We start from the raw sequence: 26,159 nt of genomic DNA, 5'->3' as shown, positions 1-26,159 counted from the left end.
GCCTGTGGGACGGGCAGCCTGGAGACAGGGAGAGGGACACGTTAAAGAGACACCAGCCTGTGGGACGGGCAGCCTGAAGACAGGGAGAGGGGACACGTTAAAGAGACACCAGCCTGTGGGACGGGCAGCCTGGAGACAGGGAGAGGGGACACGTTAAAGAGACACCAGCCTGTGGGACGGGCAGCCTGGAGACAGGGAGAGGGGACACGTTAAAGAGACACCAGCCTGTGGGACGGGCAGCCTGAAGACAGGGAGAGGAGACACGTTAAAGAGACACCAGCCTGTGGGACGGGCAGCCTGAAGACAGGGAGAGGAGACACGTTAAAGAGACACCAGCCTGTGGGACGGGCAGCCTGGAGACAGGGAGAGGAGACACGTTAAAGAGACACCAGCCTGTGGGACGGGCAGCCTGGAGACAGGGAGAGGGGACACGTTAAAGAGACACCAGCCTGTGGGACGGGCAGCCTGAAGACAGGGAGAGGGGACACGTTATGGTCCGTCGCACGCCAGAGGTGGCCAACCTACAAGCTCACAACACGCCGTGTCCGCCGCGTTGTCAGCTTGTAGGTCAGCTGTTTTCGCTGTGCGAGTAAATATCAACCGGGCTTTAGAACGAGAGCACTACCCATAACTGTGGGTAAATCATATATTATATATCATACATTTTGGTGACTATAACCACTTTCAACCTGTCACCCCTATTTTGGGCAAATCATTCTAAGTGAAAATTGTAAAGACATAGTCAAAATCTTAAAGAAGTGAAAATAGCTGACACAACAAGTTCAGTCTGAATAAAAGCAGAATCTTGACAAAAAAATTACCTTTAAATAAAATAAAATAATTGGTGTTACCGCAGTCATTTTGACCCAAGTCTGTGCTTGCAATATTTAATATAATAATTAACCAATGTGTATTGACATTCCAGATTTCACATGCAGTATGTGAAAAATACAGCGACAAATAATAAAACAATAACCCAAAGGAGAGTTCAATGTGTTACCTGACTTGTCGTTGGCTCCGCTCTCCACCAGCACTCTGAGCAGCCCACAGAGGGTGCGCGTGGCGTCTGTCTGCAGCACCTCTGCATAGATGCCCGCCGACAGGGACAGGGTCTTCAGCAGGTTGACTGTACTGGTCAGCATCATGGCCGTGGGGTGGTTGCTCTTCTCCACTGGCTCCCCTTCTGGAGAGCAGAGACAGATAGATAGATACCTTTATTATCCCACGGGGGAAATTCAGTTGCCCAGAGGCAGCACAGCAGTTAAGGTTACAAGTTACAGAGAAGTAAGAAAAGAAAAGAGTACTGTAGTGTACAGTCCAAAGAGCAAGCACAAAAAAAAAGATAAATAAAACATAAAGTGTCGAAAGCTATTGCAAAAAAAGGAAGAAGAATAAATACATAAAGTGACCACGAAATATTCAACGACAAAACACGGAAAAAAGATATAGAAAAACAGAAAAAAACGAGAACCCTAAAAAGGTGCCAAGCCTGGCAATAATAATAGTCCAAAAAAATTGAAGAAAGGACGGGGAAAAGGTAAGAAAAAACGAAAAACAAAGAAAAACTGCTGAGCTGAAACTAAGCAGCGACTGCCCACGAAGAAGCGCGCGGTCAGAGACTAAACTAATCAGCATTCATTCTGCCTAGATCTGATAATGGGACTATGGCCTGCTGGGTGCTGGTGCCATACACCAAGAATAGACGTTCTACGGGCTATTTTTTAGTATAATTCTTATCTTCATTTTTATCTTCATATAACTGGTCCTCACTAATGCTCCTTAAAAGAAGGTACACTATCTCATTAACCCATTTAAGCCTAGAATTATTGAATGCTTTAACCAGTGAAAAATTGCAGATATACAAGCTCACAGCGTGGCACTCGGTGCCGCGCTGCGAGCTTGTAGATCTGCTATTTTTGAAAAAGTTGTGAAAATGTGTGCAAATCTTTGAATATATGTATTTTTAAAGCGAACGTTTGTAACTCAAATTTTGCTTCTGGGTGGTCCCTGGAACTAAATATTTTGAGATGGGGGTCCGTGGACAAATACATATCATTTTGGGGGTCCTTCGCATGAAAAAGTTTGAGAACCACTGACATGGTAGTCTTTCAAGAACAGACCAACTGAGCTCCAGTTATGTGAAAAGAACCTTTTCTTTGACGATGGCAAGCCAGATCGAAACATAGGTTTTTCAAAAAACCTTAGAAGGATTCAAAAGACACTTATAGATTTTTATACTCAATAATGTGTACCCGTTCTGAACGGGTTAAAAGAAGGTACACTATCTCATTAAAGGCCTCTCTTCCTGCAAAGAATCCATGACATGACACCATAGCGTCATGTCCAGGAGGTGTACTTGTACTTGTATCAAGCTGCTTTATGCTACAGAAACAGAAACCTGGCGTACAGTATGGGCCACATGGCTCGGGAACGTTTGGTTCCCGAGGCTACTTACTGACTTAAAGGCCTGTCTAAGAGTCCTGGTAGGCAGGCATGGTGTTTACAGAATAAAGGCCTGTCTAAGAGTCCTGGTAGGCAGGCATGGTGTTTACAGAATTAAGTGTGGCAGAACAGAAACATATTGTTACTGGAATTCACGGAATATTACACTTGCACTGAACAGTAGGGCATTCACGAATAGTGATTTTTAGTATTCGAATTATTCAACCTCTAAGTATTCGAATAGTCGAATATTCGACAGGACTGGCCAAACTAACTGTCAAATATTAAGTAAGCAAGAGGCAAACATTGTGAAAATAGCCGATCTACATGCTCACAACGCCTCGCAGATATTTATCTGTGGAACCGAGTCACATTAATACCTACAATTCCAAGTGCTTGTCAGGGTGTAGGTCCCCAGTTTAAATATGTTTATTTTGGGAGTCACGGCCTAAAAAGGTTTGAGAAGCCCTGGTATAGAGCATTAACAAATTCATCCACCGCATTGACAAAAAAAAAAAAAGAAAAACAAATATTCGACTTCGGTGAACAACGTCGAATAGTGACTTTGATATTCGAATATTTCGAATATTCGGTGAATGCCCTAGTGAACAGTAGATGAAGGAAAACGACGTCGAGGGGGATAAATGTGACTGGGCATGAGACTGGGGCAGTCATTTCGGAAGCCACTACTTTAGACCACAGCTGAAATTACATTTTCTTTTTTTTTCTTTTTTCTAAAATGTGATAAAGCCACAAAAGCATGTAATAAATATCAGGCTACATTTCACTTAAACACCAGAGCTTAACTCTGCGTGTAAATAAGACTTTTTTAAATTAATGTGAGAGATCGGGACATAATTCTGTTGGTTCTCCCAAATTTAGAACTTGAATATCTCAAAAGTAGTATTTCAGCATGGCATCATTCTATAAGCCATATCTTCAAAACTGTTGGGTCAATCTCCACAACCAATATATCATTTTGTAGCTATGATTCCCAGCTTTCAAATGAAATGAGAAAATTAAAATGAAAAAAATTCAATGACTAGCCGTCAGCCGCACTGGGACACAAATGGAGGGCAGATGTTGGTGTGTGAGCACAGATCAAGTTTTTCATTTTGATTTGGCAGTGTGCCGACCTGTGTCGTCCTCTGTGTCAGAGTCCTCTGTGGCGGGCTGGGTGGCGGGCGGAGGCTCTGCCAGTTTGAGGTCATACTTCCCCTCCTTGCCCATGCGGTAGGAGTTGGTGCTGCTGGTGTCCCACTGGACCCGGATCCACCCGTCCTCGCCCAGCTCCCCGATGACCCGACCCAGCCCAGGCGCCGGCCCGTCCTGTAGCCAAGAGCATTGTGTCAATTATGTTGTTGAAAACTGTGGCGACAAAATGTTCGTCAAATCGCTCTGAAATGGATCCCAACAATATCGTTCACCACTTTTGTTTGTCATTCAAGTTGTGTTGTGGTAAATCTTTTGGTAATCTTTATCGTTGTCGTTCTTGGCCCATTCATCCAGTAATTATCAGTGAAACACTGGTTCGTTCAAGTATTAACCAAGCTATAAGCTCACTAATGCTATTCATCTACAGCAGTGGTTCTCAAAGGGGACTCCAGGGACTCTGTGGGTTCCTTTATACAGTAGGGGTCTAAATTGACCCATACAAGTCTGTAAACTCTGACACAAATTTGTACACTGTCAGAGTTAAAGAGGTGGTGCCATGATTTCCCCCCCCATATAAAACATGATTATCAGGTATTATGATTATACTAGGAGGAAGATCTTTTCCAAAAAAGTATACAGAAAGAGTTAGAATTGGGTTTTTATTCATTAACTCTCCTACTGCCAGATTATTAGGGCCCGAGCACACACAGTGTGAGAGGACCCTATTGTAATTGCAAAGATTCTTATTATTATTATTCTTCCCCCTAAAGAATCGCGTTTTTGAGGCGCAAAACGTACTCCAAAAGTTGCGCAACTTTGCAAGCACATCACAAGTGGCGAAAAATTACCTAATAAAAAAAAATGAAAGGGGGCGTGGCCTAATTGCGCAACAGCGCCCCCTACAAAATTTCAACGCAACAGCCCCACTATACGGTTTCACCCACAAGTACGAAATTCGGTACACATCTGTATCATGTCCGGACTCACAGAAAAGTCTCTTGGCGCCATGTCCGAAACCAAACAGGAAGTCAGCCATTTTGACTAATTAGTGGCGTTTTGGTGTATTTTTGGCCGTTTTCACGTGTCGCACTTTAACAAACTCCTCCTAGGGGGTTAATCGGATCAACTTCAAGTTCGCTCGGGATACTCAAGACACCTTAACGATGAAAAGTTGTGCGAATCGTGAGTTTTCGTAAAACGGCGTGCCCGTATCGAAGGGTCAAACTTCCTTCACCAAACAGGAAGTGCCCCCTCTTCTGATTGGTCCTTACTTGATTGTTCCTTTTTTTGGCTGTTACTCATCAACCGTTTATCGTACAGAGTTGTGGGTGGTATCATATGACTTGATTAAGAGTCCTTAACCTTAATTGACGCTTCCTTCGCCAAACAGGAAGTGCCCTTCACCAAACAGGAAGTGCCTCTATAACTCATGAACCGTTTGTCGTACAGACTCGCGGCTGGTGTCATAATTTTTTTTTTCTCAAAAAAAAAATTTTCTCAAATTTTTTTTTTCTCAAATTTTTTTTTCTCAATTTTTTTTTCTCAAATCTTTTTTTTCTCAAAACTTTTTTTTTCTCAATTTTTTTTTTCTCAAATTTTTTTTTCTCAAAACATTTTTTTTTCTCAAAACTTTTTTTTTCTCAAAAAACTTTTTTTCGATACGGCGTGCCCGTATCGAAGGGTCAAACTTCCTTCACCAAACAGGAAGTGCCCCCTCTTCTGATTGGTCCTTACTTGATTGTTCCTTTTTTTGGCTGTTACTCATCAACCGTTTATCGTACAGAGTTGTGGGTGGTATCATATGACTTGATTAAGAGTCCTTAACCTTAATTGACGCTTCCTTCGCCAAACAGGAAGTGCCCTTCACCAAACAGGAAGTGCCTCTATAACTCATGAACCGTTTGTCGTACAGACTCGCGGCTGGTGTCATAATTTTTTTTTTCTCAAAAAAAAATTTTTCTCAAATTTTTTTTTTTCTCAAATTTTTTTTCTCAATTTTTTTTTCTCAAATCTTTTTTTTCTCAAAACTTTTTTTTTCTCAATTTTTTTTTTCTCAAATTTTTTTTTCTCAAAACATTTTTTTTTCTCAAAACTTTTTTTTTCTCAAAAAACTTTTTTTTAATAATAATTCCCGAAAGTAAATCGCGTTTTTGAGGCGCCAAACGTACTCCAAAAGTTGTGTAACTTTTTACGCACATCAGAAGTGGCAAAAAATTACGTAATTAAAAAATAATAAAAGGGGGCGTGGCCTAATGGCGCAACAGCGCCCCCTACAATATTTCAACGCAACAGCCCCACTATACGGTTTCACCCACAAGTACGAAAATCGGTACACACCTGTATCATGTCCGGACTCACTGAAAAGTCTCTTGTCGCCATGTCCGAAACCAAACAGGAAGTCAGCCATTTTGACTAATTTGTGGCGTTTTGGTGTATTTTTGGCCGTTTTCACGTGTCGCACTTTAACGAACTCCTCCTAGGGGGTTAATCGGATCAACTTCAAGTTCGCTCGGCATACTCAAGACACCTTAACGATGAAAAGTTGTGCGAATCGTGAGTTTTCGTAAAACGGCGTGCACGTGGCGAAGCGTCAAACTTCCTTCGCCAAACAGGAAGTACCCTTCGCCAAACAGGAAGTGCCTCTATAACTCATGAACCGTTTGTCGTACAGACTCGCGGCTGGTGTCATAATTTTTTTTTTCTCAAAAATTTTTTTTTTTCTCAAAAACATTTTTTTTTTCTCAAAAACATTTTTTTTTTCTCAAAAACATTTTTTTTCTCAAAATTTTTTTTTTCTCAAAAAATTTTTTTTCTCAAATTTTTTTTTTCTCAAAACATTTTTTTTTCTCAAAACATTTTTTTTTCTCAAAATTTTTTTTCTCAAATTTTTTTTTCTCAATTTTTTTTTCTCAAAGCATTTTTTTTCTCAAAACATTTTTTTTTCTCAAAATTAGTTTTTTCTCAAAATCTTTTTTTCTCAAAATTTAAAAAAAACTTTTTTTCTCAAAAAACTTTTTTTTTCTCAAAAAACTTTTTTTTTCTCACAAAACTATTTTTTTCTCACAAAACTATTTTTTCTCAAAAAACTATCGTTAAAGTGCAACCCGTGATAACGGCCAAAAATGCGCCAAAACGCCACTAATTGGTCGAAATGGCTGACTTCCTGTTTGGTTTCTGATTGGCTGCTGGCCTTGTGACGTGGGTAGAGCTGCGAGGGCCCGGGCATCGCTGCTTGCAGCTTTAATTTATTTATTTATTGGGTCTGGTGCCATCAAAAAGCGGCTTACCTTTGCGACGTTATAGTAGATAGACAGACATTTATTTTTTTTTTTTTTTTTTATTGTGCAATAGTGCACTTTGGTCTGCCAGGCAGCAGAGGGCGGCGTCATGCGAGAATGAATGTGAATTTGCCTGTTATGTGTTGAAGAAGAAGAAGACCAGTCACTGGCCACAGAGCCTTACAGCCAGAGGAAATCAACAAGGAAGTGAATTGTGCTCCGTTGATCTAACGCATAATGGATTTTTTACACCATCACCGCGGAAAATGTGTTTACAGTAGACGGCCGCGCGACCCCTCATCAGCTTACAGTCATCAGACGAACGAACCGAACGAGCGCCGTATTGGCATCGAGGTTCTGTAAAAAATGGGGCGAACGTTAACGTTCAAAGCGTGGGGAGAGTTAAGTTCATTAGTTCATTAAGTATGCATGGATGGCATGGTGGGTGGTGACCCAGCTGATATAGCCACACCCCACAGTGTTGGGTGAATGGTAAATAGGGGAGGAGTTGATACTGTGACATACTTAGTATCTGTGTTTTTTAACTGACACTTTTCACCACAAGGCGGCAGCCTCCAAGAGAAAACAAACAAATACTAAGAGAATACATCATTTCTCAAAAAAAAACACATAAGTACTTTCAACCTCCTAGACACATGAAAAACAGAAAAAGTACAAAACTATGGCACCTTCTCTTTAAGGGGAGACCTTGAAATTTGAAATGTTTGAGAAACACTGATCTACAGTTAATGTAGTCTGGGATCACTTCACTTTACAGGGTTTGATCCGGTCGGGAGCGGAAACCACTTTACGTCATGTTGTAGTCCTAGACGGACTACGCTTTGGCCGGAACTATCAACCGGATTCAGTTTTAACCCAAAATATTCCCCTGCACCCAAGGACATACTTTTAGGGCCGACCTAATAAACACCTTGATGAGGCGTAGTTTTGCTTTCGAAAAATTCGTTTGGTATGTGCATCTTTTAATCCAACTCGTAGCGACTGGCAAGACTACGTAGCATTTCCAGCATTTTAAAAGGGATTGGGGAAACAAACGGAGGGAACCAAATCAAAGCGACGCCGCTTCTAGTGGTTTCCGCGCTTTAGGCGGAAACCAAACGCTCTGTTGTGAACGAACACCAGGCTCTCTCTCGGGAGAAAGCCTGGTAGGCGAGGTTACAGTTAATGTATTTAATCCAACTGACCTGATCTCCCCATTTCCAGTCCAGTCCTCTCATGACTCGGGTGCCGATCTTCATCATGGCGGCCAGCTCTGGGCCGGAGGCGGGCAGCGGGGCCGGAGCGGCCTCCTTCCTGGACTCCTCCAGGACGGTGGCCGAGCCTCCGTGTGCACAGAGACTCTGGTCCTCATCACTGCTGTCTGTGCTGGGACCTGAGGACAAAACCAAACCACGGCATGTGATGATCCTCCTCTGGTCCTTCACAGTGAACGATAACATACTGTACAACAACGTGAATACCTGAAGATGGGTTGTGTTCTTTTTTTACACTGGAAAATGCTGCGTCGTCTTTTGATCGGTTGATTTGGTCTCAGGGCCGATGCATACTCCACTTTTAGAGCATAATTTATTTCGGTTCGGTTTGGGGAGTCACAAAATCTCTTCGTGGCACCGAACAGCTGAATTAATGACGGTACCCGCTCCCCCAAACCTCTGAATGACGTCATACTGTGGTTTGGACAGAGCTGAACCGAAATAAATTTGTCTCTAAAAGTGGAGTATGAATCAGCCCTTAGTCATTGATTAGTTGTTTTTGCTTTTTCCCCATACAATTATCCAGTAGCTATGCCCCTCCCCTAAAAGCTTTTGTCCAATGCTAGCTTAGCAACTGGCAGCTTGCCAAGGCTGTTGCCAAGGCAAACCTTGGCAAGCAGGAAGTTATTCTAAGCTAGCATTGGACAAAAGCTTTTTGGGAGGGGCATAGCTACTGGATAATTCTCTTTTAAAACAAAATTATTGTAAACTCCAGATGCAACCCTTAAAGGAGTTGTTCACCCCCAAATATGACTTTTTTACTATTGATTACTCATGCCAGGGAGAGTTCAATAAAACAAATTGTAATTTTCACATTCCTAAGACAAAAACAAAGGTCATATATAATACATGCATGTATTGTAAGCTAATTATTGTCTTAGGAATGTGACAAATACAAAAAAATATTATTGAACTCAAGTCTCCATGGCATGAGTAATCAATAGAAGAAAAAAAAAAGGTAATTTTGGGGGTGAACTACTCCAGTCTATATATCTTTCAATAGCCAGTAGCAATTGTGAAATCATCAAATCAGAATGTTCAGTTCTCAATCTCATCAACCTGCTGGTCTCTGCATAACTAAGTATGCAACAAACTGAGTAAACCAAACTGATTTGTCCACAAATTCCTACAGTTTGACTATTAGTCAACTAAGAACTTCTTTAGTCAAGGATGTCCCTCGAATTTAATGTAATGCTGCAGTAATGCGATGCAAAGTGTCTTGTTCGCAGTCTTTTGCGTTAAATGTCTTCTTGTTGGACTGCCACAATACAAGATGTCGAAGAAAAACCTTATGTACTGCCAAGTGTACACTTGGCAGTTAAGTGAGTGTGATGTCTCTGTAAGTGGAGCATTGCTTACCGATGAGCCTGAGTATGCTCTGTGTGAGGGTTAGACGCTCACCGATGAGCCTGAGTATGCTCTGTGTGAGGGCCAGCATGCTTACCGATGAGCCTGAGTATGCTCTGTGTGAGGGCCAGCATGCTTACCGATGAGCCTGAGTATGCTCTGTGTGAGGGCCAGCATGCCGGAGTTGAGCAGCAGGCTGAGGCTGTTGGCTCCGTGCTTCAGGGACAGCATGTGGATCATGGCCAGGAGGAAGCGGGCCTGTGGAATGGTGCCGAGACTCGGGCCTGCCGGGTTCTCGTTGGTGATGGTCTGCAGGGGAACGGGTTGCACGCCTGGTGCAAGAGGGCAAAGATTCACATGGACGTGCTTTAGCTTGGGTTATCTTCTGATGAGGCAGCTACGGGTATATGATAACCAGTTATGTACGGTACAGTAGATCAGTGGTTCTCAACCTTTTCAGGGCGCGACCCCCAAAATAATCATATTTTAACTGGGGAACCCCCCACCCTGACGAACACTAAGAGTTGAGGCATTACATTTTGTATAACATGGTTCTATGGTGAAAATAGCAGATCTACATGCTCACAACGCCTCGCGTTGCGAGCATGTAGATCGGCTATTTTCACAATTTCTGAAGACTTAAACCTTATGTTGTTTGTTTACTGTTGAGAGAGAAAACAACGTTGCACATTAAGTTAATAGTTCTACTGCCATATTTATTATGTATTTATTTGTGCTGGTGCCATCAAAAAGTAGCTTACCTTTGCGATGTTATAGAAAATTATCTATGGATTATTTCGAAACATAATCTTTTTCAATGGACACAAATATCTGTACTGTAGCCAAACTGACGGCAGGGGGAGCCTTATGCAAGGAATGAATGTGCTTTCCGTCGTTCAGAGCGTAGAAATGCATTTTCTAGATCAGGTCCACAGAATACAGCCAGGAAGTGATTTGGGACTCCATTGATGTTTTCGTGTGGTGGAAATTTGAGAGCAGTGTTACGGGAGATGTTTTTACTGTACACACCCGCGCGACCCCTGTAATCAGCTTACAGTGCTCAAACAAGGTAAAAGAACGAGCATTCGTATTGGCTTTGCGCTGCCGTCAGAATTGGGACAAGCGTTAACGTTCGAAGCAGTAAAAGAGCTAATCATCTGGGGACCCCCTCAAAAATAATGTGGGGGCCCCCCTGGGGGTCCCGACCCACAGGTTGAGAACCACTGCACAACAACTACGATTACCAGCTACTGTAAGTACATAAGATTGCCAGCTATGTATATGTGACCAGTTTATTTATGAACTATGTTGTCTACCGAGGCCTGCTGCTCACCCAGCTCTTTGAACTTGACGCTGGCCTCCAGTAGGATGTTGCGGACGTTCATGATGGCCCAGGAGTACAGCTTGCCGAAGGTCACCTCCAGCAGCATGCGGTTGAACGGGGGGATCAGATCCACGTCCTTCAGGCAGTCTGACAGAGGCTCGCTGGCAGCCACGGATCAAACATTAGAACGGCTCATCGCCACAGGCTTAACCGACATAGCTGCTTTCATTATGTCATTAACAGCGTTTTATTTGGCCGAGCAGACATGCGTTAAGAGAATTTTAGTTACCAAAGCTTTTGTTGGAAAATGTATGCTACATCTGGACTATGATTTGGCCAATTCCCACTATTACACTGACATCCGTACTAGGTTTTCCAAAGTTTCAAAAATAACAAAAAAAAGCCGTTCCACAAGCTTATAAATCGACTACTATTTGTTGTACAACTAAGTACAGGGGTTGACACTAAGGTCTCAGAGGCACTTGCCTGTCGGGCAAAGTACAGGTCATGTTCTACTTGCCCAAAGGTCATGCCCACTTGCCCGAAAAGTAAATCGTCCATTATAAAATGATAGCTAAGATTTTAATTACTGCTCAATTTAACACTTATTTCTTTACTTTCTGGGGCTGTGCAATAAAAAATGTCATACTGTACCTTGATACTTAAATACCAAATACCTACCTACATACTGTAGCTATGATTGAATGTCTATGGTTTCACACTTGTTATTTTACATTTTTAAATGTAGCAACAGTAAAAACAGCACATTATAGGTAAAAAGTGCTCTTATTTTACATTCCACAGACCAGAAGAAAGAGTGCGCTGGCCATGTTCAGGTGTTTAGACAGATATCTGGTGTTGTGTTTATAGACGGTTGCATCCCCTCTCAAATGAGCACTTGCCCGGTCGGGCAACCTGAAAGCAAACTTCACCTGCCCAAAGGTTTTATTTACCTGCCGGGGGCAGGTGGGCAAGCCTTAGTGTCAATGCCTCTAAGTATATACAGTACTGTAAGCAGGGTTCCCACACATCTTTACCAATTACTTTCCAAAACTTTTCCAGAATATTTAACCCGATTTCCAGGACTATATAACAATAATTCGGCTCAATAACGAGTCGCTTACTCCTATGTGGAGTGACCCACGAAATAATAATATTTGAACTGGGGACCCGGGCACTCTGACGAGCACTAAGAGTAGAAGAATTTTGTATAACACGGTTTTATTGTGAAAATAGACGATCTACATGCTCACAAGCATGTAGATCTGCTATTTTCACAATTTCTGCCTCTAATATTTGACAATTTGGCCAATGTTTAATTTGTAATTTCAGATGTATTAACAAAATCAATAACCAAAGACAATGCATAGCTATTTTTCCAGGACCTTCCAGGACCCTTAAACTTTTCCAGTACTGGAAAAATATTTTTCTAATTTCAAAATATTTCCAGGAATTTCATGACCGTGGGAACCTTGTGTAAGGTTTGGGTAATTAGAGTGCTTAGACAAATAGTATGATGTAAAGTGAAAGCCTGTTGACCTACCCGATGTTGGTCCCTTCTGGTATGACCCTCTGCCAGCCACACAGCATGGCGTACTGCACCGAGGGCAGCAGGAAGCTCTTGGAGGCCAGCTTCAGCATGGTGTCAATGCCCTCCAGACGAACCTCCGCCCGCTCCAGCTGTGGGGTGACGAGAGGCAGGCATGTTTAACAACTCTGTCTGGGATCCTTCAAATTTTAAGGTCTTCCCTTAACTCTGATAGTGTACAAATGGAACCAAATGGACCGTTCCATTTGTACACTGTCAGAGTTACAGACTTGTATGGGTCAATTTAGACGCCCACAAAGGAACCCACAGAGTCCCTAGAAATCCAATCTGAGAACCACTGATTTAGAAGGCTACTAACGAATCTCCTCTCCTCTCTGCCCCCCCACCCAACTAAACCATGTATCTTGCACAAAAATGAATTTCACCCACTGATTTACACCTGTAAACCTGTGATGTGACCTACAAACGGATAGATTTAGAGTCAGGCTTCAGCTATATATTTGTAGTTTATTTGCTGCATTTACTTTTAGTGAGTTTCTTTTTGTAGAGATCGTCACATATTCCTAGTGTGTATGTGCTAAATTATATATGCAAATTTCCTCTATTATAGGATCAGGAACGAGTACCTGTACATCAGAGGGATGATGTTAGATGTTTTGGAGATAAAGCCAGAGAGGCCAGACTGTGATGGTTATATCGGTAGAGGGATGTTGAGGTTGGAACTGACAGGCGATTTATGGATGTAGTGAAAGAGGACATGAAGTTAGTTGGTGTGAGAGAAGAGGAGGCAGAGGACAGGGTGAGATGGAGGTACAGTAGATGAAAGGAAAAGAAGAAGAAGATATCTACGTGTATATTTATTGATTGGAACTGAAGCCAACTCTGCAGAAGTCTCTAGACGGGTGCTACACCAAAATGTTACCTGTAGTGCTCAACATCAGCAAGAGTACACGTTACTAACAAGAATCTGTATACTGGAATATTAAGGGTGAGCAATAAAATAGCAGCCAGGAGAATGAGACTTGCAGGACACTGTCAAAGACACCAGGAGCTGCCAGCCAGCAACACATGGGCACCGGTCACGAGGACGTCCCACACTAACATATGTGGATGTACTCAAGAAAGACGCAGGAGAGAAACGGGATGACTGGAAGCGAGGATGGAGGGCTCGTCTGAGGCAGGGGCATAGTACTGCCGATTTAAAATGACTCCAATACGGAACTAAAACTTCCTATGTTTGGCCGCTAGTTGCACTGTTTTCCCCCCCGGCCGATCGCAAAAAGTATTGTTCTCCATTGGATCCCATTCATTTCCCCCTTTCGTTTTCAAACCTTAATTAACATTTTCATGAATACTGTATGGTTCCTATCGCTAGTTAAAAATTGCCTTTCAATCACCATCATATTCGTTTTGTCGAAATGTGGTCCAATTTATTTTAAAATAAATGATAAAGTTGCGGGGGGGCGTGGCCAACTAAACTGATACCAGCCGGCTGTGTTCTTCTTCGTGTGCTGTATTTCGGGAGGCTCCGACCACATTCTCCCATGTATCCCTGCGGTGCACATGACCGTTGGCAGCCAATAGCATCTCTGATGCCTTTACAATTCTATGATGGCTACACCCATTCCAAGGGGTAGAATAGGGCCATTTGCGTGGCATAGAAACCAATGGCTTCGCATCGTCCATATTTTTCTACAGTCTATGGTCTGAGGACGACCTAGAGAGATTGACTCAAATGAAGTGTTTTTAGATGAAGCTCACCTGTTTCAGGAGACACTTCCTCATCTTCTCCACGTCGAGAGGTTCTTCTTTCAGTGCAAACTCCACTATGGTGGCCATGAGGCTGGACTGAGAGAAGATGCCCTGAACGCTGTGCTTCAGCCACCTGTACTTCTGAACACTGTTCACCGTGTTGTTGTTCAGGAGAGGATGCCACTTGTCCTGCTGTGAAAACATCAAAGTAACAATGTTAGGTTTCACCGTTACATTGTTCTGGGTCAGTGGTTCTCAACCTTGTCAGGCTGCGACCCCCAAAAATAATAACATTTTAACTGGGGACCCCCCCACCCTGACGAGCACTAAGAGTTGAGGCATTACATTTCGTATAACACGGTTCTAGTGTGCAAATAGCAGATCTACATGCTCACATGTTGCGAGGCGTTGTGAGCATGTAGATCGGCTATTTTCACAATTTCTGCCTCTAATACTTGACAATTTGGCCAATGTTTGGCCAATTTGTCATTTAAATTGTCACTTGTGTGCAGATGCCCTCTATACACTTAAACGTTATGTTGGTTTGTTTACTGTTGAGTGAGGAAACAACGTTGCACATTAAGTTAATCATCTGGGGACCCCCCAAAATAATTTGGCGACCCCCCTGGGGGTCCCGAGCCACAGGTTGAGAACCACTGTTCTAGGTAAGAAATTGTATGCAAGAATAATTTGCCTCAAACACGAAAATGGGAAACATTATGGCATGTAAATCCTTGAATGTGATGACACCTTATGCAAGGACTAATTCATCACCTTCGCTGATGGACAGGTATCAAGAACATGTTCATTAGTAACACAGCCTAAAGACCGATCACACCTTCAGTGTTGACAGATAACGCTGAATTACCAGGTCCTCGACCAGTAAGACTCCCTAATCGGGAGATAAGCGACCAACGGTCGCTTATCTCCACAAATAGGCCAAAAAAATTGTTTTACCAATTATCAAGACATACGGGCAGTTGACAGTTTGCCATAGTTACTCATTGAAGTTGAATCTCCATATATGGAGATAACCTACGCATCACACTAAGTCTGACCTCACCAGCCCATATTTGGGCATGAGCAACTTATGTCTCCATATATGGAGATATGATGACATCACACAGTCCTCAGCCGATGATGTGGCGTGATGTCATACAATACACAAACGAGCCCTACAGTATAAAGGGGCAATTCTTGCCAGGAAAGAAGCATTTCTTCGACTCAGACCTTATCGCCAGGGTTGGCTTATAGCAGCTGTCGGTAGGACCATATATGGATTCTGTTAGTGTGGATCTCCTAACAGGGCATCATCTGGGATACAATCCCTTTTATGCCCATATATGGAGATCCCTAACAGAATCCCTTTCATGCCCATATATGGAGATCCCTAACAGAATCCCTTTTATGCCCATATATGGAGATCCCTAACAGCATCCCTTTTATGCCCATATATGGAGATCACTAACAGCTAACAGAATCCCTTTTATGCCCATATATGGAGATCCCTAACAGAATCCCTTTTATGCCCATATATGGAGATCCCTAACAGAATCCCTTTTATGCCCATATATGGAGATTCCTAACAGAATCCCTTTTATGCCCATATATGGAGATCCCTAACAGAATCCCTTTTATGCCCATATATGGAGATCCCTAACAGAATCCCTTTTATGCCCATATATGGAGATCCCTAACAGAATCCCTTGTATGCCCATATATGGAGATCCCTAACAGAATCCCTTTTATGCCCATATATGGAGATCCCTAACAGAATCCCTTTTATGCCCATATATTATGGAGAAATCCCTGCTCTGAGTATCTGACATCAGTGTGATGTCACCTGTTTATGCCCATATATGGAGATCCCTGCTCTGCATATCTGGTTGCTATGGTAAACAGTTGGTTGCTAGGGTAAAAAAACATGGTTGCTATGGTAAACAGTTGGTTGCTAGGGTAAACAGTTGGTTGCTAGGGTAAAACCATGGTTGCTAAGGTGGTTGCTAACGTACACTAACAAACCAGCAACAACAGACTGTTGCCACAGCAACGTACACAAAGGTTTGTGTACACATGTGGTGTGATGTCATACTGATGCGGAGATATGAGCAGGGCAAAGGTGTGACGTGTGACGTGTGACCGACCGACCGACCGACCGACCGACCGACCGACCGACCGACGGTGGAGGTTTTCATAGTAAACTGCTCCCTGACGGTCGCAATAAACACATAATGCCAAAACTAAAAAAGACCCAGAGAAAGGGAACACGCACCTTGGGTGTTTTGCTAGTGGGTGATTTCCTGTCGCCAGGTGTGGGGTTGACGGGGACGTTCAGCTCCTCTTCATTGGTCCCTTCATTCTCCAGCTTTGGCTCCTCCAAGTCAGCAGACTCTGACTTTTTAGGCACTGAAGTTGAAGGCAATCCAACACATCAATGTCGACAAACAACAACAACTTCATTGTATTGGATATTGAGATTTGGCCCATGAGGCTAATGCAACCATGTGGTCCATCTCTACTGGCGATATCCCTATAGTTACCACTCAAACCCTATATATCGTCGTTGTCGGGTGGAAACCTCGTATGTCCAAGTTTCAAATTTGTACGTTCTTTCGCAAAGTTATCCCTGCTTCATCATACAAGGCCGTCGCACAAAAGTAGGGAAAACAGCAGATCTACAAGCACACAACGCCTCGCGGTGCGAGGCGTTGTGTGCTTGTAGATCGGCTGTTTTCACTAGTTTAAATCATCTTGAAAATGGTGAATGCAAAACGAACGGTTTTGGACATAAAAGGTTTCCACCCGACAACGACGATATAGTAGTTGACTGGAGTCCCCAGCGACACTGTCGGTGCCTTCCTTTTTACGCTTGGCTCTACACTACATATCTTTGTAGAAAATAGCCAATCTACAAGCTCATATTGTAGAAGGGCCATGTTGGCCTCAGAATAGGGGTGATAGTTTTCAAGTGGTTAACAACCCATTTAGACCTGAGGCCCATTCTACAGATCGTCTCTGTCGGGTGGAAACCTAATATGTCCAAAAATATCACTTATCAGGATTCAAATTAAAAAAATAGCAAAAGTAGCAGATCAACAAGCTCAAAACATGTCGATTCGTGCCACGCTTCGAGCTTGTAGATCTGCTGCTTTAGATCATTTTGTCTTGTATGATGAGGTAGGGCACTAATTTACGAGAAAAAAACACAAAAATGTTAGAAAATGAAGATGGCGACAGCAACAAAATGCCTTCTAAATCCTAACAAATTTCTGAAAAATGTTGCTACGATGTATAGCTAAGATCTAAAAAATGCCACAGAATGGTTTCCAAGTCTAAAATGGATAATATATAAGACAAGATGGGTTCACTGGGTAATGGGTACCAGAGCACACGAGCGGAGTGGAGTGAAGACAAAAGCCGCTCCGCGCTCCAGAGGGCTCTTGTCCCACTCGATCGTCGCTCTGGTCGGCCACCGGGCCGCTCCGCTCCCCGCCGCTCAACTAGATTTCCGCATCTCTCGCTCCGCGCTCGCTTCACGCTCCGCTCAGGGCCGTCAATCAGAGTCAAAAAAGTAGTTTCCTACCATGCCACTGTTTTGTTGGAAACATGCGGTGCGCGGCCCCAAAAGGATCGGCTCGGAGCGGAGGAGGGTCGGCGCTCAGACCCATTATAAAAGTCGCTCGCTCACGCTCAACTAAAAAACGTCTCGCTCCGCTCCCCACACCGCTCGCGCTCCACTCCGCTCGTATGCTCTGATGGGTACCTCTTTTTTTCCGGCGATCCCTGATGAGTTTCCGCGTGATCCTCTTCCAGCGGGGCTGCGAGCTCAGCAGCTTCAGCTTGGACACGATGGACAGGTCGTTGCTCACGGCCGGACGCAGCTCGTTGAACAGGAAGCGCAGTCGCTCGATGACCGGGGCGCACACCTCCTTGTAGGACCGCCCCTGCTCCTGGTGGGTCTGAGGGTCCAAGCATATCATTAACACATTAAAAGATGACCGGGGCGCACACCTCCTTGTAGGACCGCCCCTGCTCCTGGTGGGTCTGAGGGTCCAAGCATATCATTAACACATTAAAAGATGACCGGGGCGCACACCTCCTTATAGGACCGCCCCTGCTCCTGGTGGGTCTGAGGGTCCAAGCATATCATTAACACATTAAAAGATGACCGGGGCGCACACCTCCTTGTAGGACCGCCCCTGCTCCTGGTGGGTCTGAGGGTCCAAGCATATCATTAACACATTAAAAGATGACCGGGGCGCACACCTCCTTGTAGGACCGCCCCTGCTCCTGGTGGGTCTGAGGGTCCAAGCATATCATTAACACATTAAAAGATGACCGGGGCGCACACCTCCTTGTAGGACCGCCCCTGCTCCTGGTGGGTCTGAGGGTCCAAGCATATCATTAACACATTAAAAGATGACCGGGGCGCACACCTCCTTATAGGACCGCCCCTGCTCCTGGTGGGTCTGAGGATCCAAGCATATCATTAACACATTAAAAGATGACCGGGGCGCACACCTCCTTGTAGGACCGCCCCTGCTCCTGGTGGGTCTGAGGATCCAAGCACATCATTAACACATTAAAAGATGACCGGGGCGCACACCTCCTTGTAGGACCGCCCCTGCTCCTGGTGGGTCTGAGGATCCAAGCACATCATTAACACATTAAAAGATGACCGGGGCGCACACCTCCTTATAGGACCGCCCCTGCTCCTGGTGGGTCTGAGGATCCAAGCACATCATTAACACATTAAAAGATGACCGGGGCGCACACCTCCTTATAGGACCGCCCCTGCTCCTGGTGGGTCTGGGGGTCCAAGCTCATCATTTAGCACTTTCAGTTAAAGATGTGATGACACGCCCCGACAAATCTACATTATGAGACAGTAGGTCACGTGGTCTTTCTACAAACAGTCTGAAATGGGGGCAGGACCGTATCACAGAGTGACTGCGTAGTAATGAATTTATACTTCGTCCGTCGTATGCGCACATAGAAAATAGACGATTTACAAGCTCACACCGCGTCGCGAGCTTGTAGCACGGCTATTTTCTGTGTATGAGCCGGGGCTGAACAGTCAACATCTACGTGCTTCTAGTGGAAGAGACGGCAGGACATGGCCGCTAAAAGTGTTCCAGAGCACGGGAGGAGAATGTTGGACCCTCCATACTAATCTCTGACAGCTTGTTTGTAGAAGACTTTTTTTAGCGGTAAATATGCCATGAAGTTATTTGTTGATAACCTGACCCTTTCAGTACAGTAACTGCAATAAATTAATTTGATTGGCTAATATTATAGATGATGTCAAGTTGGGAATATGCCCAACTAGACGATTTACCTTTTTTTCATAACCACTTTTTTTTTTAGATTAGTTTTTTTTGGGGCTTTTATGCTTTTATTGGATAGGACAGGAAAATGGGGGGAAAGATGGGGAGTGACATGCGGCAAAGGTCGTCCGGTTCGGGAATCGAACCGGCGACGCCACCAGGCATCCATGCCTATGTGGCAATGCCTAAGTGGTATGCGCCTAACCTCGCCTACCAGGCTTTCAGAGAGAAAGCCTGGTGTTCGTTCACAACAGGCCGTTTGGTTTCCGCCTAAAGCGCGGAAACCACTAGAAGAAGCGGCGTCGCTTTGATTTGGTTCCCACCGTTTGTTTCCCCAATCCCTATTAAAATGCTCGAGTAGCCTAGTGTGGTCTTGCCGGTCGCTAAAAGTTGGACTAAAACATGCATATACCAAACTAATTTTTCAAAAGCGAAACTACTCCGCATCAAGGAGTTTATTAGGTAGGCCATAAAATTATGTCCTTGAGCGCAGGGGAATTATTTTGGGTTAAATCTGTTTCCGGTGGATAGTTCCGGACAAATTGTAGTCCTTGAGTACTACAACATGACGTTTTGTGGTTTCCGCTCCAGACCGGTTACAAACCCGAAAAGTGAAGTGATCCCAGACTAGTATGCGCCTGGACCAGTAGGCCAGCGGGCACCCCGTCATAACCACTTTAAGGTCACAGCACAACGCCAAAATGTGCAAAATATGTGTTGTAAGAGAATAACAAATCTCAGTGTACCTCAAACTAGGTTTTGGTCATAAAATTACACCTTGAAGTGGTCATTAATTTGGTGGCAGCTTAGGCCTTTTTAGCCTAGAAACTGAATTAAAGACCTGTCCCCACCAAGTATGAAACATTGGTGTACAGCAGTACGTAAACACTGTGTCGTGCAAAATCGTGTTTTCTTACAAAGCAACAAGTCCTTTAAAGCCATGCTACTCCTTGTATAACAAATCAGTTACACAGAAGCTGGCTCCCTCACGTCATTAAAGATTCAGAAGAGCACTCGTATTACTGCGCCATCATCCTTAGACATTGGACAGCTCTCAAGCCAGATCTATACTTAGTCGTACTATAGAGCGTCGCAGCGGAAGTGGATTCCTGGGGTCACTTAATATTCCCCATTCATTTTCGCCATAGACTTTTACAAATATATTTATAACAATTATGTTAAGCCTCGAACCAAGCCATCCAGGATGGAGGTGAATCATGATCATATAACCTTTGATCCTATGTGAAAACTTATTTTAATATTACATTATTTGATATACTACATTTAATAACTACCCTTTGTTTAGCGATTTTCAAAATGTTCTTTTCATAGAAAAAAAGGTTATATGATCATGATTCACCTCCATCCTGGATGGCTTGGTTCGAGGCTTAACATAATTGTTATAAATATTTTTGTAAAAGTCTATGGCGAAAATGAATGGAGAATATTAAGTGACCCCAGGAATCCACTTCCGCTGCGATGCTCTATGGTGTCCTGTGTTGAAAATAGTCAATCTACAAACTCGCAACGTGTCATGATGCGACAGGTTGTGAGCTTGTAGATCTGCCATTATGGGCACAGGACACGCACGACAAGTATAAATCAGAGTTGACAAACACACACACCGTACCTTGATTAAAGAGCACTTGGCCTGGTACACCATGCGGCACACGTCAATCACAGATTTGGGGAGGGACCGCTGCTTCCCCTGGTCCACACCCAAGGCACACTGATTGACAAGTGAGAGTGCAACATGACCTGTGGAACACATAGATAGCATGTTGTTAAGACCAGTGGTTCTCAACCTGTGGGTCCCCAAATTATTTTGGGGGGTCCCCAGATGATTAACTTAATGTGCAACATTGTTTTCTCTCTCAACAGTAAACAAACCAACATAAAGTTTAAGTGTATAGCGCTCTACACATTTCTAAAGTGACAAATTAAGGACTTTGTAATACCTCTAAAATGACAAATTAAACATTGGCCAAATTGTCAAATATTAGAGGCAGAAATTGTGAAAATAGACGATCTACATGCTCACAACGCCTCGCAACGCATTTAGATCTGCTATTTTCACAATAGAACCATGTTATACAAAATGCAATGTCTCAAGTTCAACTCTTAGTGCTCGCCAGGGTGGGGGGGTCCCCAGTTCATATATGATTATTTTGGGGGTCACGGCCTGAAAAGGTTGAGGACCACTGGTTTAGACAGATGCTGGGGTTCATTGTTTACCTGGTATCCTAGTTTCCTGAGGTTCTCTTTGCATTATATTTGTGTGATTATGACTTTGTTTATTCTAAATCGCTCTGGATAAGAGTGTCTGCTAAATGCCTACATTTTAAATTGTAACAAGTGTTCTGTCTGCGAACGAGAAAGCATACACTTGATGCCTGCTACTGTACATAGCTTAACTCATTAAAAGCCAACCCCGCGATGTCGCGGGAAAAGTAATAGAGTATCTATAGTGCCATCCACGCGATGTCGCGGGAAAAGTAATAGAGTATCTATAGTGCCATCCACGCGATGTCGCGGGAAAAGTAATAGAGTATCTATAGTGCCATCCACGCGATGTCGCGGGAAAAGTAATATATTACTGTAACGGCGAGTAAAAATACCTAGTACAATGGCCGACGCTCCGGAGACGAAATCCGCGCTGATTTGTCATCATCACGGCTCCACGAGCACACAATAGTCATCCCATAACATTGAGGTGGACGGCCGATCTCATCTTTAATGTCCATTATCTCAAAACTACACTTTAGAAGCTAGGATGGAGGCAGATGCTCGCTTATTTTACACAGTTATAAAAGCTCCCGGTCGGCCATTACACAACTCCACGTGGACACGCATCGGTTCCGGCGCACGATCCGATGACGTCAGACCGGAAGTACTTCCGGTCTAGACTTCTGGCCTTCAAAATAAGACAGCGGCCGTTAATGGGGCCGGGAGGGGGCACTCTGGACCCCCTAATCCGTTAATGTCCTGGGCTCAGAATGAGTTAACAAGGTGGTTATAGATATGGAACGGTTTGTTATTGTTTTTTCCTAGAAGAGAACATTTTGGTTGAGAGACAAATAGATAAAGCAAAAAGGTTGTGTCTTACAGTGTGTATGGCAGGTAATTTATTTATTTTGAGCCATCCCATGAATCCCACCATAGCTAAATTTGTAAAAATCGCATTCATAAAATTGCTGTTCTGAAATGTTGATTCACGTATACACGTATCGCAATACCTACGTGTGTGTGTGTGTGTGTGTGTGTGTGTGTGTGTGTGTGTGTGTGTGTGTGCGTGTGGGTGTGTGCGTGTGTGTGTGTGTGTGTGTGTGTGTGTGTGTGTGTGTGTGTGTGTGTGTGTGTGTGTGCGTGCTATAGTTTACCCAGATCTTGGTGTTTGAGGATGCTATAGTTTACCCAGATCTTGGTGTTCGAGGATGCTATAGTTTACCCAGGTCTTGGTGTTTGAGGATGCTATAGTTTACCCAGATCTTGGTGTTTGAGGATGCTATAGTTTACCCAGATCTTGGTGTTTGAGGATGCTATAGTTTACCCAGATCTTGGTGTTTGAGGATGCTATAGTTTACCCAGATCTTGGTGTTTGAGGATGCTATAGTTTACCCAGATCTTGGTGTTTGAGGATGCTATAGTTTACCCAGATCTTGGTGTTTGAGGATGCTATAGTTTACCCAGATCTTGGTGTTTGAGGATGCTATAGTTTACCCAGATCTTGGTGTTTGAGGATGCTATAGTTTACCCAGATCTTGGTGTTTGAGGATGCTATAGTTTACCCAGATCTTGGTGTTTGAGGATGCTATAGTTTACCCAGATCTTGGTGTTTGAGGATGCTATAGTTTACCCAGATCTTGGTGTTTGAGGATGCTATAGTTTTACCCAGATCTTGGTGTTTGAGGATGCTATAGTTTACCCAGATCTTGGTGTTTGAGGATGCTATAGTTTTACCCAGATCTTGGTGTTTGAGGATGCTATAGTTTACCCAGATCTTGGTGTTTGAGCAGGCAGCAGAGCAGCAGGCGGCCGACCTCCTCAACAGGATGCTCCAGTGGGAAGGTGATGGGGGTGATGAGGTGATACTGCTTACAACAACGCTCGATTTGGCATAGGAAGTCCTGCAACGGACAATACACACACGAAAAAGGCAACGTGTAAAACGCTTGCTTGTCATTCCAGACTGCAACCCCAAAGTGAAGGCAAGGGGTGTCCCGCCCTCTTCTCACAGTAAAATGTATGGAAGAGATAACTTTTCCGTAATCGTTTAACATCTGTCTCACTTTTAGATTTTAACCGTTATTTTATACTTTAGGTATTCAGAAATAGCAGCTAATAGCACGGCACCGCGTGCTGCGCTATGAGCTTGTAGATCTGCTATTTTTGAAAAATCATATAAATGTGTGCAAATCATTGAATATATATTTTTCAAACTGTAACTCTAAACTTTGCTTCTGGGGGTCCCCGGAACAAAAGATTTTGAGATGGGGGTCCGCTGCCAAATTCATATAATTCTAGGGGTCCTTGACATTAACCACCACTGATAAACGGAAAACCATTAGGATTTAGAAGACATTTTCAGGTATTCTTCAGGTCTTAAGGACTTTGCACACAGACACGTTTTTTTTTTTCACAGTGAAAAAACTGAAGATTTCATTTTTTTAAAGAAAACAATGATTCTCTATGACCTCATCCAATTTACCATGCAGCAGGTGGCTGCGGCAGTGCGTTTTTCCCCCCCCGATCGAACCCAGTTCGATACGTGCGTCTTGTCGCATGCGGAAAAAAACTCATTGACTCCTTTTATGACTCCTTTTCGGATCCGCAGTGTGGATTCCGCACAGCCTTGCACACCAAATCCAATGTGTTTTAATCATGCAGAAAATTGCGCCGGTGTGCAAAGCTCTTTAATTGGTTAACTGCCACATACACACCTTCACAGTGTGGTCCTGAGTGTTGTTATCAGCGATGGCCTGCAGGAAGGGCTGTGCGTGGTCACTGAGGGTGATCCTGCGGGAGTACAGCTTGGTCTTGTCTGGGTTGGTGGAGCTGCAGTGGTCCTCGTCCTTCTCCTCGTTGTAGTTGTAGTGGATCTGACTGGTCTGGAGGCCCCCGGAGAAGATGGACGACTGGAGCCACTCTGGAGGAGGCATGGGGAGGGGGGGCATGAAACAGGTATGAGTGAGTGAGTGAGTGAGTGAGTGAGTGAGTGAGTGAGTGAGTGAGTGAGTGAGATATACACGTAGATTGTGGTGATGAAGAATCTGAATAACTGCCACAGGAATCTACATCTTTCTCTGGCAACTACTTTATTGCTACATCACGTGTGAATAAAAACAACAACAAAAAGAATGTCTTTTCCTCAAGTTTTCAAAAACCTAAAAGCTCACAACGCATCACATCTCGACCCGTAGATCGGCTAGATGGAGCATAATTCTGCTATTTGTGAAATGCTGTATAAAATGGGTTAATGAGACTAAACGATTTAGTTCATTATAAGAAATCTATTATTATTATTTTTCTGTGGCGATTCACTGATAAAATATACACGTGTTTACATTTATACAAATAAATAAAAGCACTTCTCGTTTTGACACTTTTGTTGCTATCAATTAAATCCCTTTGAAGGTCCGCGATGCCATGGTCTCCATAGACTTCCATGTAATTCATAGTGCACGGATCATGCACTCCCATGCCTAGATCATGCACCACGTGTGTGCACGCTGTTCACAGCTTTCAAACAAAAATATCCGCTTGGAAATCCGTTCAGGCATTCATGAGATATCAGCCATTATGTTTTTACATTATGTAAACAAACATGGCTGGCATGTTTGAAAGATGTGGTTGGTATGGGGGTTAAACATGCAATTTCGCGATCGCGATCATGCCTAATGCATTTCTTTTGGTCCGAAAAATGTTTTCTTCAAAAACGGCCAAAACTCGGGGAAACTCGGGATTGGCACCAAACAGGTTAATCTAATACAGGGGTGGGCAACTTTGATGATGGCGAGGGCCACTATATTTCCACCTTGAGGGCCACATTGCATATTGCTACAGTACATCATACTTTGTCATTCTAGTATCTCATACAAAAGAAGCAAAAATAGCAGATCTACAAGCTCAAAACGCATTGCGCTGCGAAGCGTTTTGAGCTTGTAGATCAGCTATTTTTGCTTCTTTTGAATTGGAATACTGAATTATTTTTTGTTATTTTTTAATTGGAATCCTGAAATAAACATTATGATTTAATTTCAAACACATTTGGTTAGGTAGGTAAGAGGTAGGTAACTTAGGTAGGAGCGCAACCAGCCAAGAGCTGTATCCCCGATGCCAACCCAATTTTTCAGGCGGTCAATTAAAATAGAGTGATCCACGGTGTCAAACTCAGAGCTAAGATCTAAAAGTAATAAAATCGAACAGTCTCCATCGTCAGCAGCACGAAGAAGGTCATTTGTGACCTTTAAAATAGTTGTTTCCGTGCTGTGACAGGCACGGAAGCCAGATTGAAAATCCTCAAATACATTATTAAAATTCATAAAAGAGATCAACTGATTGGACACAATCTTTTCTAAAATTTTGGATAAAAATGACAAGTTAGAGATAGGCCTAAAATTATCTAAAACTGAGGGGTCCAAAGTTGGCTTCTTGAGGAGGGGTTTGATTAGAGCAGCTTTAAGACTGGAAGGGAACAGACCAGTGGACAGA

At 43.5% G+C, this 26,159-nt stretch overlaps 1 protein-coding gene across 12 annotated transcripts in view; it reads right to left on the bottom strand.

Moving 5' to 3' along the window:
• herc2 (HECT and RLD domain containing E3 ubiquitin protein ligase 2) overlaps nt 1–26,159 on the bottom strand; it is a 181,587-nt gene that overhangs the window by 84,038 nt on the left and 71,390 nt on the right. For 8 of the 12 annotated variants that reach the window (XM_080732030.1, XM_080732029.1, XM_080732024.1 and 5 more), the window contains 12 exons: nt 24,389–24,594; nt 23,443–23,575; nt 21,079–21,206; nt 17,885–18,080; nt 16,394–16,527; nt 14,131–14,313; nt 12,364–12,500; nt 10,830–10,981; nt 9,637–9,828; nt 8,081–8,268; nt 3,579–3,771; nt 1,001–1,183 (listed from right to left, as the gene is read on the bottom strand). In XM_080732030.1, the coding sequence (XP_080588156.1) occupies nt 1,001–1,183; nt 3,579–3,771; nt 8,081–8,268; nt 9,637–9,828; nt 10,830–10,981; nt 12,364–12,500; nt 14,131–14,313; nt 16,394–16,527; nt 17,885–18,080; nt 21,079–21,206; nt 23,443–23,575; nt 24,389–24,594 (2,025 nt within the window). Of the gene's footprint in view, nt 1–1,000; nt 1,184–3,578; nt 3,772–8,080; nt 8,269–9,636; nt 9,829–10,829; nt 10,982–12,363; nt 12,501–14,130; nt 14,314–16,393; nt 16,528–17,884; nt 18,081–18,217; nt 18,251–21,078; nt 21,207–23,442; nt 23,576–24,388; nt 24,595–26,159 lie in introns of all 12 variants that reach the window. The other 4 variants (XM_080732031.1, XM_080732026.1, XM_080732027.1 and 1 more) reach the window with 2 other exon arrangements.

Source organism: Nannobrachium achirus (assembly GCF_963921795.1).
Source record: "Nannobrachium achirus genome assembly, chromosome: 1".
NCBI classification, from domain to species: Eukaryota; Metazoa; Chordata; class Actinopteri; order Myctophiformes; family Myctophidae; genus Nannobrachium; species Nannobrachium achirus.
Note: the sequence above shows the minus strand (reverse complement) of the source record. Positions and strands in the feature narration are given on the sequence as shown.